Genomic DNA, 12,645 nt, shown 5'->3' on the forward strand with positions numbered 1-12,645 from the left:
ACAGCCCTGTGCTAGCTCTTCCAACATTAAAATGTTTGCTCCGATGGAATGTTTAAAAAGCACTGCAACCCCTGCGCTAAAGTTAGTGCTGTGGCTGAGGACGCATGGGCCCTCCCACCACAACCCCTAGTCTGTCTGATCAGAGGCTGTGGTGTGGGTCTCCTGTAGGATCAACACATCGCTCTCACACACCAGAAACCAGAAGGAGAGGAGAGGAGTTCTCAAAAATCATAAGCAACATACTTAGCAACATTTATGGAGTTGATGCTACTCACAATGGGTCTGAGTGGGGCGCCATCTTTATGCATTTTTGGCAGCCCGTAGATGCACTGAATGGCATCTCCACGATAGAGTTTGTAGAGAGCTCGGTTGATAGCTCGTTCCTTCTCCTGCTTCTGTAAGCAGTGAACCACCTTGGTTTTGAAGGTGTTGGTGGGATCTCGTTTAAGAGTCTCATAGGTTGCTGTATCAGAGAGGAGGCTGCTCACTCTGGAGTGGTAATTGGCTGTGTTAAGAACAATTGTGTATATCCCTTTGTCTGCTGGTAAGATTGTGATGTTGGGATCTTTTTGCAGTGTGTTGAGTGCCTGTTTCTCCTGTCTGGAGAGGTTAGATGGAAAAAGTTTGGCACTGGAGAGTGCTGCTGATACCTTAAGCCTAAGCTGCTCCGTCACTGTTTGACAATTTATTTCTTATAGTCGATCGTGTGGCTGTGACCAGATCCACCACCGGTAGCTCATCCGGTGACACTGCAAAGTTTAGCCCTTTGGCGAGAGGAGAGGAGAGGAGAGGAGAGGAGCATACAGGAGAGAAGGGGACAGGACAGGAGAGGAAGGCTATCCTTCAAAATGTCAATTGGTTGAGAAATTCAAGCAGCAGCTACTTCTGAGACAATCCAGAACAGACGGGTTTCTTTTTGTGTCCCTTGAGAGGTCAGCAGGCCCAGACTGCGACTGGCGTATATGTCTAGGCAGTTGTCAGGGCACTGGGGTGAGGAAGCTGTTGCCCTGGAGAGCCACTAACATAGAGAGACACTTCTGTGTGGAGGAGAGGGCTCTGATGCATAGTGGTGATGACAAGACTTTTATTGCCTTGCAAACAAAACTATGAGAACATGATTATTCTTTTATCTTGTTGTCTGCCATCAGCTTATTCTATTTACTCATCTTCCGCTGTGAACAATCCCATCCTCTGCTGACCTTTAATCTGTTTTATTTTTTCCCATAATTTTCCATTTCCTGTTGACAGCATTTTTCATTTATCCCTGCACAACGCTTCATTTTTCGGGATACATTAAACTGATTTTAGAAATGACCGGAGGTGACAATATTGTCGTGACATAATATAGAGCGGTTAATTGTCCAGATCATGCGTCATGGGAATTGTTATATTTGCATGCAAAGTTGGCTTTTCCACATGAAAGTGTGGCTTTTATCATGCCTGACCACATTTCCTTCCACATCATTCCCTTCTGGATTTAGTCCCCGTTCCTGTCATCATTCCCTTACCATCTCTTTTTTTTTTGCTCCCATTCCCTCACTGAAAACAAATTTAAATGCAAACAAGGCAAGTCTGCCTTGCCTGTCCTCCCACAGGAAGGACATTCAAAAAAAAAAAAAAAGCAAATTAGAGCAAAATCATTGCAATCTTATCCCCTAAGGCATCGCTTAAGACATGGAGAATCTTTGGCTTCTGATATTGTTGTTTTTACAGCCGTCATTTACCCCCTCCTTTGACAGTGATGGTGATGTTTCAGTCAACATGTTCAAACTACCGTCTTAGCAACATCCACATTAAAGGCAGACTAACAGCAGAAATGGGAAAAAAAAATACTGTTTGCTATGCATGTTTGTTCATTTCCTTTTGACTGCTGCAGCTGAAGTCGTCGCTTCTGCAAATTAAGCTCAACACTTCATACCGTTCGCATGCTTTCATCTGGAAATTCAAAAAAGTAAAGTTCAAGGTCTCTGAACATTTCCGAATTACCCGCCGTCCCCTGAAGGTTTTGTTGGTAAGAAGTGTGTGTTGCTCTCCGCAGGTTTAAACCCTGAAACAATGTTACCACATTTAAGCTTACACTTTTATCTGTGAATAAGTCTTAAATGTGATCGCCATCCTGATCTGTGGCTTAGTGAACAGAGCGTTTTAAAAAACTCTCACAGGTGTGTCGCAGCGAGTGTGTTTGCTCTTCACACGTGAAACATTGTCTCGCTGCTTTGTTGAAATCGTTCTGCGTGACAGGCTGAGCAGATTTCCTGCATCCCAACCTCAAACACTGCTTCACCTCGTGCGTCCCGTTTGATTTTATTGTCATTTTGGGTTCAAATATAAATAAATATCACAGCGATTAAAACTGACAGGATGTCTTACTTTAAAAACACCCAGTTCCACCACAAGAAACATGGTTAAAAATGTCCTGTCGGTATAACGACCAACAGTGAAAGAGAATATCCTGTGGTACTGATATTCCAAGCTGTTCCCTACGTTTTTTTAAAGATTTTGTTCACTACACGCAGACTTATTTTCCTGAAATTGTGGCTTGTAGCTCTTTTTCGTTTCCTTCCATTAAACCCCTGCTTGGTTGTAAGGCCCAGTGTTTGCTTTTTCAGATCCTCCGATGCTTATGTTCTGACTTGTTTGATCATCTATTTTACCCACCACTTCCCCGCACTTTTTGTACTGCCAGTCTTGTTACACCACCCATTACTGCCATTATTTGTTTTGTTTTGTTTTTCTTGCGTTGTTTTTTCCCCCATTTTTGGCATAATCCTTGCATTTGAGTTCCTCTGGCCTTCACACTAACATAATTGCATTAATATTTGTTTTGTGTTTTTTTTTTGCCCAAAGTCATAAACTCTTTGAATTTTTTTTTCTGCTTTCTTGCTTTCAGCTTTACTGCAGAGTTCTTAATGTTGGTCTTTTTACCCGTCACATCTGAATTATCTTCATCAGCACATTCCTATAAACCTGATAAACCCTAGTTTACTTACAGATAAACGTAGATGCAACTTTATATTTTTTTTCCTGTTCAACAATATCGAATGTATTTCAAACAAACACTTAGATTTGCATGAAAAATAATTTAAAAAAAAAATCTGGTTTAGTAAACAAATATGCCTGTATAGGATTCTCACATTTCTGCTCAGCTGTAAAGAGCTTTATGTAATGCTTATTATTTATATTTGTAGAGCGATGCAGTGAAAGAGCGGGTCACTTTCCAGGTCACACAGTTCACATTTTAGTAGTTTTGGTGATTGGCTTTTTAGAAACACCACTTTATAATATAAACATAGGATAATTGACCAAATACTTTAAAATCTGAGTACACTGTCACATTTTCAAATAGGCTGCGCTGCGTTGGAGGTGACCCCATCGAAAACGGTGAAGGACATTCCCGTAATTATCAGAATAACTGTCCACTTTGGGATAAAACCCATAATTCTAGGTTTTTAAATATGAGCTCAACTCTTCAACATTTCTATTTTAATCATTTTTTTGGTGCCTTTTTATTGGTATTTCTTTCTCATTTCTTGCTATTGTTTTGTTAATTTCTTCGCTACAACCCATCAAGACCCCAAAATGCTAGAACAAGCTCTTGTTAAACAAATAGAAAAAAAATTGTAGTTTATTCTTTAAAAAAAACAAAACAACAATCTATATATGTCCCTTTGTTGCAGCAGCACATTTTTGATTAATTGTAAGAATCATCTCTTCTCAACATGGCCCGTATGTGCTCAAAGTGACATCATTCCCTTGACACATGAAGGAATATTTTATGACAATGAGAAAAATCCTTTCTTTCAGATGATTGTTTCAAGAAGACAAAAGTTTCATATATATTTGTTTGTGTGTGTGTGTGTGTGTGTGTGTGTGTGTGTGTGTGTGTGTGTGTGTGTGTGCATCTGGAAGGTAAAGTTTGAATTTTTTGAGTCTCAAATCCTCTCTGAGCTAAGACTACCGTCGCCTGAGCCTGAGGGTAAGATTATACTGCAGGACGCACAGTTAATTTTTTTTTGTCTCTCTCTCCCTCTCATTTTTTTCCACTCCACACAAAGCAAGCATTAATGAACATTAGTCAATTTAGACTGAAAATATAATTATGTTTTTTTTTTCCATTTTTGAGGAGCCCTGAAATTAAAAGACTCATATTAATGGTTTTTAAAAAGATCCAGAATGCCACCCTTCGTTTCTTTGTGCGGTATGCTCTTTCTTTCCGCGACACTCATCCAATTTATATTCAAACACGATGCAGAGAGCGAACAGTACTTGATTGTGAAGTCTTGTCAGTCTATAATTGAAGATACATGCTGCGTTTGCCTCAGTCCCACGCATAAAGTAATTGTCCAGACCTTTTCTTATCAACATATGTGCTGGCTGGTTGTTGTGACTAATGTATATGTGCTCTGACCGTGCTAATCATTTTCCACTTGCGATGGAAGCTCTTATTTATTTATTTTTTTTAATCATTCATTTCAAAGTCAGAGACTCAACTATGGAAGGATGGACGCAGTGATGTACAGGTTTCTAGTAGTTTGGGCGGATGGTTGATAAAGGCAAGAACATGTTAGTCTAATAGAAAAGTGACTTCTTATTTTGGCCTTAGAGTCAAAAGATTAAAGTTTTTTTGTTTTTTTTTAAATAACTGCTTTGAAATGCACATGTAAGAGGTTTCATGGGAAAAAGTAAACGTGTGGGACTTGGTGAACATTATCTTTGTGTTTCTGTGATTTATGTGACACGCTGCCAAAGCACAAGATCTATATGTCATACATTAGTATATTATTGCTGTGTTTTTATTGCCAGTTTTATTGCTTTACAATGACAGAGGGTGTCAGTTTTGGTTTCTTGCCATTGTCATGCTGAGTATTTGCTCCTCAGGCAGCGTATGTCCCCAGACCTCAAACTTTTTTAGGCTACATACCTCTGCAGGAGTCTCTAGGTGAAAGACTGACTCTGCCCTGTTATGTTTCCAAATGCTTTTAGAATCTATAGCTACTGAGAAGGTTGGGACAAACAAGGAGGAAAGCAGAATCACTAACCTTTCCTCCTCTTTTCTTGCAACTGAATGCTGCTTAATGACCCTTCAACAAACCACATTTACATCAGATCTCAATTGCGTCATCTCAGCGCATCATTGTGCCAGTTAGAGGTGGTGGACTGAGCTGCCGTTCTGTACGGCCAGATACAAATCAATGTGTCACCTGGAAGCCGAGCACCTGATGAACGAGCGGCTAATGCTGAAGCGCGAGCGAAGCAGCTGATGCGCCACTCAGCTTACGTAAGGACGACTCTGATGCTCTGCTTGAGCTAAAGCAATGCCTTATTCATATGACGCACTAACTGGATAGACCACAGACCGCACTCAAGATTTGCCTGGGAGTCTGCAAGATGAAAAAGGACCTGGATGCTGCAGTGTCACAGATGCTCAAGTGCTGTGCCCACACGCTTGTCCTTCTACTCTGTCAAAACACTGCAAATCTGCCAGGCCTGATAAAACTCTGCAGGGCAGAAGCTACAAACCTTTGCTTTGTAATTTCCGCCCTCTCTGCCAACAGTCTCGCTAAACTGGATATGCAGATAAACTCCCAGGATATTGAAACATTCCATAAAATCAAACCAGCATTTGATCAGTTAAAACAGAGCACATTATGAGAGATAATGAAATTCAAACTGTATTTCCTATGACTTTCAACTTGAATTGCCTTAATGATGCATTGAAATATGCACGCAGTTACCCACAAGGGTACAGTATTTTCATACTCTAGCAACATGACAATCTCTTGCATAGTCACACAATAAAAGCCCTAAAGAGCATATAAACAGGACAAGGAAAACAGTCATTTATATGCAAAATAAGTGACCACTTTAAAAACGTAGCTTCATCAGCAGAGGAGCACCAGCTCCCCTGAAATGAGCCACCAGGGTTGCATGTGTGTGTCCTGATTGGCTGAGTTGAGACGGGGACACCATCTGTGCTGCACTGAAGAGACCATTGTTAACTAACTGTATATTTACGCCGTCTGCACTCATCTGACGGCTGGTGTGCGAGTTACTATAAATACACTTGAAAGAATGGACTGTTTTTTGTGTGTTTTCCTCACCAGGTAATGTGTTTGTGGTGAGTTTGGCCTTTGCTGACCTTGTGGTGGCATTCTACCCCTACCCCCTGGTTCTCTACGCTCTCTTCCATGATGGATGGGCACTAGGAAACACACAATGCATGGTAAGATGCCATCAAAAAGATTACACCTCAGTTTAATAACACCAACAAGCTCCTCACAACCTCACACTCTTCTCCTCCTTCAGGTCAGTGGTTTTCTTATGGGACTGAGTGTAATTGGATCCATTTTCAACATCACTGGGATTGCAGTAAACAGATACTGCTACATCTGTCACTCATTCTCCTACAGCCGGCTGTATAGCTATCGCAACACACTGCTGTTTGTTGCCTTAATATGGCTGCTCACCGTGGTGGCCATCGTTCCCAATTTCTTTGTCGGTTCCCTGCGATACGACCCGAGAGTCTACTCCTGCACCTTCGCCCAGAATGTCAGCAGCTCCTACACAGTGGCGGTGGTGGTGGTTCACTTCCTGGTTCCCATTGCTGTTGTGACCTTCTGTTATCTACGCATCTGGATACTTGTGATTCAGGTCAGGCTCCTGTTTTCTCTTCACTATTATTTATGTCTCAAGAGACACATAGCAGGTATTAATGGGCATACTTTATGAATAGAGTAATAAGACCCAACCAAGTCAACCTATAAAGATGCCCTCGACCATAAATAATGTAGTCGTCCCATGGGCCAAACAATAACGAGAGCCATCAGCCTTTCAGGATTTATCCCAATTGGATTTGTTATGTAGAAAATATGGTCCCACCATGTTTTGAAATTTTGACCTTTAATTTTTTACCCTTTACTGGATGAGTCAGTGTAATCCTTTAAATGCCAAAATACACTGACAAAAATACAGCACCACATCATTTAAATTCTTTTTGACGTATAACATTTGAATTGACCATTTTCCATCTGCTGTGACAAGCAAATATAGATTACCGTAAATGACCAATTAATAGCCCGGTGTCAAACTGCCGCCGGGTCTCATATAATGGCCGAGGGTCCGACCTCATTTTGTAAAATAGACGCCTGTCTCAAATATAGGCCAGGTTCGTTTAAACGCCTGGGGGCCATTATTTGAGATTCATTTTCTCTTAACTTGGTTGCATGTAAGATTTTGCAATTTATTTTAACTTACCAGTCATTTCTGTCACATGACGTTAGTGCACTGCAAACAGCAAATCTTCAAGCTCACGGTTCCATGCAAAAAAAAAAAAAAAAAAAAGATCTACAAGGTGATAACGCGTTGGCCGTCGACGCGTTGTGAATGTGTAGATCTGCTATTTTGGCCGCATGAGACTGTCGTGGAAGTCGAAGTATACGTATACTCAAGTTGTCACACCCTATTTCTTACTAATAAAGTGTTCTTGTGTAAAGTGTTCTCTGGACAATCTTGATATTTGCACAACTGTTCTTTAAAGTACTATAGTATATTGATATACCTTGTATACCTATTGCTAAAAAAAAATAAAATAGTGGCCCCAGTGCTGGCCAGTGCCAAAATAAATAAAAGCCTGTTACCAATAGACGACTGGTCTCTTTTAAACGCCCGGGGTCCACATTGATTTTGCAAAATAAATGCCTGGGCTACTAATTGGTCATTTACGGTAACTAAAGCTAAAACAAAAAAAAAACCTCAATATATTTCTTTCTTATGTGTTTTTTTTCCCATACTCTCCAGGTGCGACGTAAAGTAAAGACTGAGGAGAGTCCTCGCCTCAGACCCAGTGACTTGCGGAACTTCATCACCATGTTTGTGGTCTTTGTGCTGTTTGCCATCTGTTGGGCTCCACTTAACCTGATCGGCTTGGCGGTGGCCATCGATCCGTCCCGCGTGGCTCCTCGTATCCCAGAGTGGCTTTTTGTCGTCAGCTACTTCATGGCCTACTTCAATAGCTGTCTGAATGCTATCATCTACGGCTTACTCAACAGGAATTTTAGGAACGAGTACAAACGCATCGTCACTTCTGTCTGGGTGACTCGGCTATTTGTGACAGAGACTTCACGAGCCGCTACAGACGGCAGAAGCATGCGGAGCAAGCAGTCGCCGCCACTCAACAACAATGAGTCAGTCAGAGATCGCACAAACAAAGAATGAAAAACATGTTCAATGAAAATTTCTGGGTTTTTTTTTGTTTTGTTTTTTTTAATCTGACATGCAGACAGTTGTGCAGCTAAAGAGTGAACAGATCTAACTTGTATTCATAGCTGGGTTTTCTTCTGGCTGACATTTCTGAGTACACAAAACAAGCATGTTTAGTAAAGAAGTTTGGGGTTTTTTTGGGGGGGGGTGAAGTTTGAGTGATTAACTTTTCTCAGTGCTACATAACACTGAACGGAGCACACTGACTCAGAAATGTCACATCATGGGAAAGGTGAGCCATGGATCGCGGTTTCATGTTGTTTTTACACTCTTAAAACAATCTGAATGGTACATTAATATTACACTTCAAGTGTAATAACCTTTAATGTCTGCTGCTGTAGACTGATAAACATGCACCTCTCTTTAGTGACTTCAAAAGCCTCAAATAAATACAACTCGCCTCACCTGAATGCTAGATTAGGAGATTCTGTCAGTGTGCTGGTGTGAGATCAAATCTGCTGGCATTTGACACGGTGACAGTTAAATGGTCAGAGTTGCACACTCTGCCTTCGTGTGGCAGAAGCACACTGTATATTCCACGTTGCCTGGTCTGACCGTGCACTGCAAAAGACGAGCAACTTAGTAATACACACATCATGCGGGGAAACTATTTTTAGTAATGGATAATATGACCAAAACTAGCATCAGACAACCAACTAAACAAACGGTGCATGTTATGTAGCAGGTTGAGGACACCTACTCAGATTTAGTATCTACTGTTGCTGCTTTCTAACCCTAACCTGCCTACATTTTCCACCTGCTCTCTCGTTCTCATTGGACTGTTCTGTCATTTTATTTCAATTTGTATCGGAATTTAAATGCAAGCCAAGGCTAAATGTGAAACAGTTAAGTTATATGCTACTTTAGGAGTCCTGTCGTACAATAATCAAAACCACTTCAAGGTGAAAAACAAGTTACCACAATGCTATAGCAAAGTAGTACGTTTATGACATATAGCAACAAGAAACAACACTGCCTTTGCACTTTCCATCAAAAAATATAACTGCAGTATATCCTTTTTCTCTTAGGGTTAAGTTACACATTTACAAGCAATATATAAAATAAAAGAATGGTGTACGATAACCATTTTGTTCAAAAAATACAAAGCTAGAAAGCTCTCAGCGATTGTATATCTCTGCTAAGAGGCCAAGTGGATATGGAGAATAGTATCATCTAAACTAGTTCTTTCGTTTTCTTTCCCAACCGCCAAAAAAATGTCTTCTGGATCCAGACCACAATTCATCCTGAGATATTGACTATTAGATCAAGGACAGGTTTTGTGATTTACAGATCCATGATGCTTCAACTTTCAAACAATTGGATCCGGATTACTTCTCAGAAGTAAATCCTTTGTTCCTTACAACCCTATCTGTCTGTCCACCAAATTCCATCGAAATCTGTCGCTTCCTTGTCGAGATATCCTGCTAACAAACAAACAAACATTAGACACAAGGCGATGATCATATTATATCCTTGGCTGAGGCAACAATGGAGTCAGGACTCCCCACAGAAATGAATGGATTCCTTATAAATCCACTTTGAGCTGTACAGTCTAGTCAGCGGACCACCCGTAGTGACAGATTTCAGAGAGAGAGAGAGAGAGAGCACAACTTCACACACTACTGCTGTTCAATTTCAAGTTTCAACAGCACGACTCGATATGCACACAAACACTTTGCTATGCAATTCGGAACACAGTGGTCGTCTCTTTCACATCAGGTTACAAGACATTTAACATCGGTCACATCTAAAAGTCATGTAAAGTTAATATAGCGTAGCTAAGATGGGTCCCTTACCAGTAATGAAACAGATTTACAGCCAGTTTCAAGGTGCTTACTTGCCTCTTGTGATTAAAATGACAAACAAACAAACAAACAAACAAAAACACCCTTGCGGCTGTTTAGAACGAGCAAATGTAGTGAATATGCAGCAAACAATAGCAAAGGTTCCTCTGCCTCCTACATCAGATGCAGGCGTCATCTTTCTCAAATCCGTTAATGCAGTGGCTCTTCTTCATTCTGAAATACTTATGCAAAATTATAGCATTTCATTTTGCAGGTAATTTATTTTTTTGTACTGTAGTTCATCTAATTAAACAGCATTTAAAAAAAAATATGCTTTCACTGTGGGGTGGGGGGGGCAGGGTGGGGGTAAATTTCAGGGGGGTACTACGAATTATACTGTCTGAACTTCATTGCCTCTTCGCCAAATTTTGTTCTGGCAAATGTGGATTGTTGAGAAGCTACTGCTTATATCTGTATTCCCATCTCAGGGTGCCTATACCGAACTTTTGTTTTGTTTTGTAACACATTTGTCTGAAATATTAGCATTTACTTAGCTGCCATCTAAGGGGGTTTGAAGACATTTCCAAGAGATATTTTGTAAATTAGTGTCAGTGTGGTTTTTAATTGTGGTATATTGTTATCAGAGATGTATTAATAATGTGTTTTTAATATATCTGAGGCTCAATAACCCCCACACGATTAAACAGTTTGTTTCTGTATTATGCTTAACCTCTCTTTCCATTTACTGTACTTGACTTGCAAGGTGCTTCTAAAACAATATCTTCTTCAATTGGCATGTACATTGCATAGCTACTAATTCTTCTTTTTTTTAACCTTCTTTTGTCTTTTGTCACATTTAAAGGACTTTTCAACAATGTAGCGGCTCCTCATACAGGGTAAAACATGTGCAAAGGCAAAATTCGTATCGTGATCACAAGTTAGTCTTCAAACGGATGCAAAGGCCCATCGCAGAAATATTTGGAAGCCACAAATTAGCTCTGCAGTGCAGAAGGTCCACGTCTAACGACAGCGTGTAGATTTGTACGCAAAGGTTTTTTCCCTCTCCTAATTTTTGTCCCCAGCAAATAAAAAAAAATAAAAAATAAAAAAAGGGCTCGGACCCTTAAAATAACGTCATCAAGGAAAATGTTTGCACGGAATGATTTAAGAACGCGACCTTGACAGAACTAGAACACCTGGGTTGGGCAACAAAACTATCAACCATCAACCCTCCATGAGATAAATAAGGATATTTTAACTGTGAATCACGCAAAGCCTCTCAAGTGGCATCCAAGGATAATAATATCCAACTGGAAAAAAGGACATAAAATAGGTTCTTTATATTGTTAAAACATTACTTGTTAAAGCTCATCACAGTTAATGTATTTTTATCTCATGACATTGTGGCCATAAAACAGTGATTTTTCCAGCCAGGTGGTCCCGTCCTACCAGAGCTTAGTTTTACTGTGTAGTATATTTATTTATTTATTATTTATTTATTTATTCATTTTGTAGTTCTAAGGTGTAGACTTGGGTGTCTGGTGATGAGCCAGGATGCTCAGTCCAGCTTGAATGATACAGGAGTGAAGGTGGCTGCAGGGAAAATTGAGCTTAATAGAAACAAATGATTAAAAAAAAACAACAACAACAGACTTTTAGTGTTTTAGATGCACTTCGAGGCAAGCCAAGACTTCAATATAAACCAAAGAAATGGGCATAGCTGAAGGGGTTAAGTATATATACATATTTTCAAGTTATAGCTGGGGAACAACACCTGGAGTCCTTTTTTTTTTTTTTTCATTCAAAGTTACTGCCTTACAGTTAACACAATAGTGTCAAATTTTAAAATCTTACGGCAAGTGCCATATTTTCTATTAAAAATGAAACCATTCAGCAAAGCCGGCTCGCCTGAATATACTGCTTCTTTTTATGTATTCAAGACAGCCGTCCATGGAAAGCTTCCTTCGCAGCATCAAGAAGAAGTTTGCATGCAGACCTCAGGCAGGAGACTCAATTGCTGAAACAGAAGAACAAATATTATCTTTTCCTCCTTTGTGTTTTCTTTTTTTTATGAACCCTACAGCTGAATTATGTAACCATGTTCATTTATGTTCCCTACGCTCACTGTCTTAACATGATTTTTTTTCTCCGTGCAACCCAACATGACACATGGCTTGAAGGATAGGTTCACTGGTTTTCAATCTGCATGTTGTTAGAATGTTGCTTCCGCTCATTTATAAGAGAGTTTTACAGAAACACATCACGCACAAATTATTTAGTCCTCCTATTAAAAAATCTTGCCTTCTAGACGAGCTCACAAACTGGCTCGGGTGAAATGATTTGAAATGAATCCAAATGCTGATTGAAAACATTGTGATATTACTTTTATTCATATACACTTTGAGTTAAAAAAAAAAAGAATAAAAAAAAGGGAGCTTTTTCCCAGTTTTCTCATAACTGTGATTGCGCTGTATAATCTCGAGTGAGAGGAAGCAACGTTGTATGATGGGTAAAACAAAACAAAAAAGGATTTCTTTTTTAATCATGGAGTGTAAATTGAAAAAAAACAACATATATATCAGTGCTGTAAATACAATTCTGC

General features: G+C 39.8%; 1 protein-coding gene across 1 annotated transcript in view; it reads left to right on the forward strand.

Moving 5' to 3' along the window:
• LOC147248691 (melatonin receptor type 1B-B-like) overlaps window positions 1–10,376 on the forward strand; it is a 37,848-nt gene extending 27,472 nt beyond the window's left edge. Inside the window, exons 2-4 of the mRNA XM_086226223.1 lie at window positions 6,105–6,223; window positions 6,307–6,651; window positions 7,798–10,376. Coding sequence (XP_086082349.1) covers window positions 6,105–6,223; window positions 6,307–6,651; window positions 7,798–8,214 — 881 coding nt within the window. The 3' untranslated portion in view covers window positions 8,215–10,376. The remainder of the gene's footprint in view (window positions 1–6,104; window positions 6,224–6,306; window positions 6,652–7,797) is intronic.
• Window positions 10,377–12,645: the final 2,269 nt, after the last annotated feature.

The sequence above is a fragment of the Aulostomus chinensis genome, chromosome 15, assembly GCF_037954235.1.
Source record: "Aulostomus chinensis isolate RoL2024-O1b breed Wild chromosome 15, RoL_Achi_v1.0, whole genome shotgun sequence".
Lineage (NCBI taxonomy): Eukaryota > Metazoa > Chordata > Actinopteri > Syngnathiformes > Aulostomidae > Aulostomus > Aulostomus chinensis.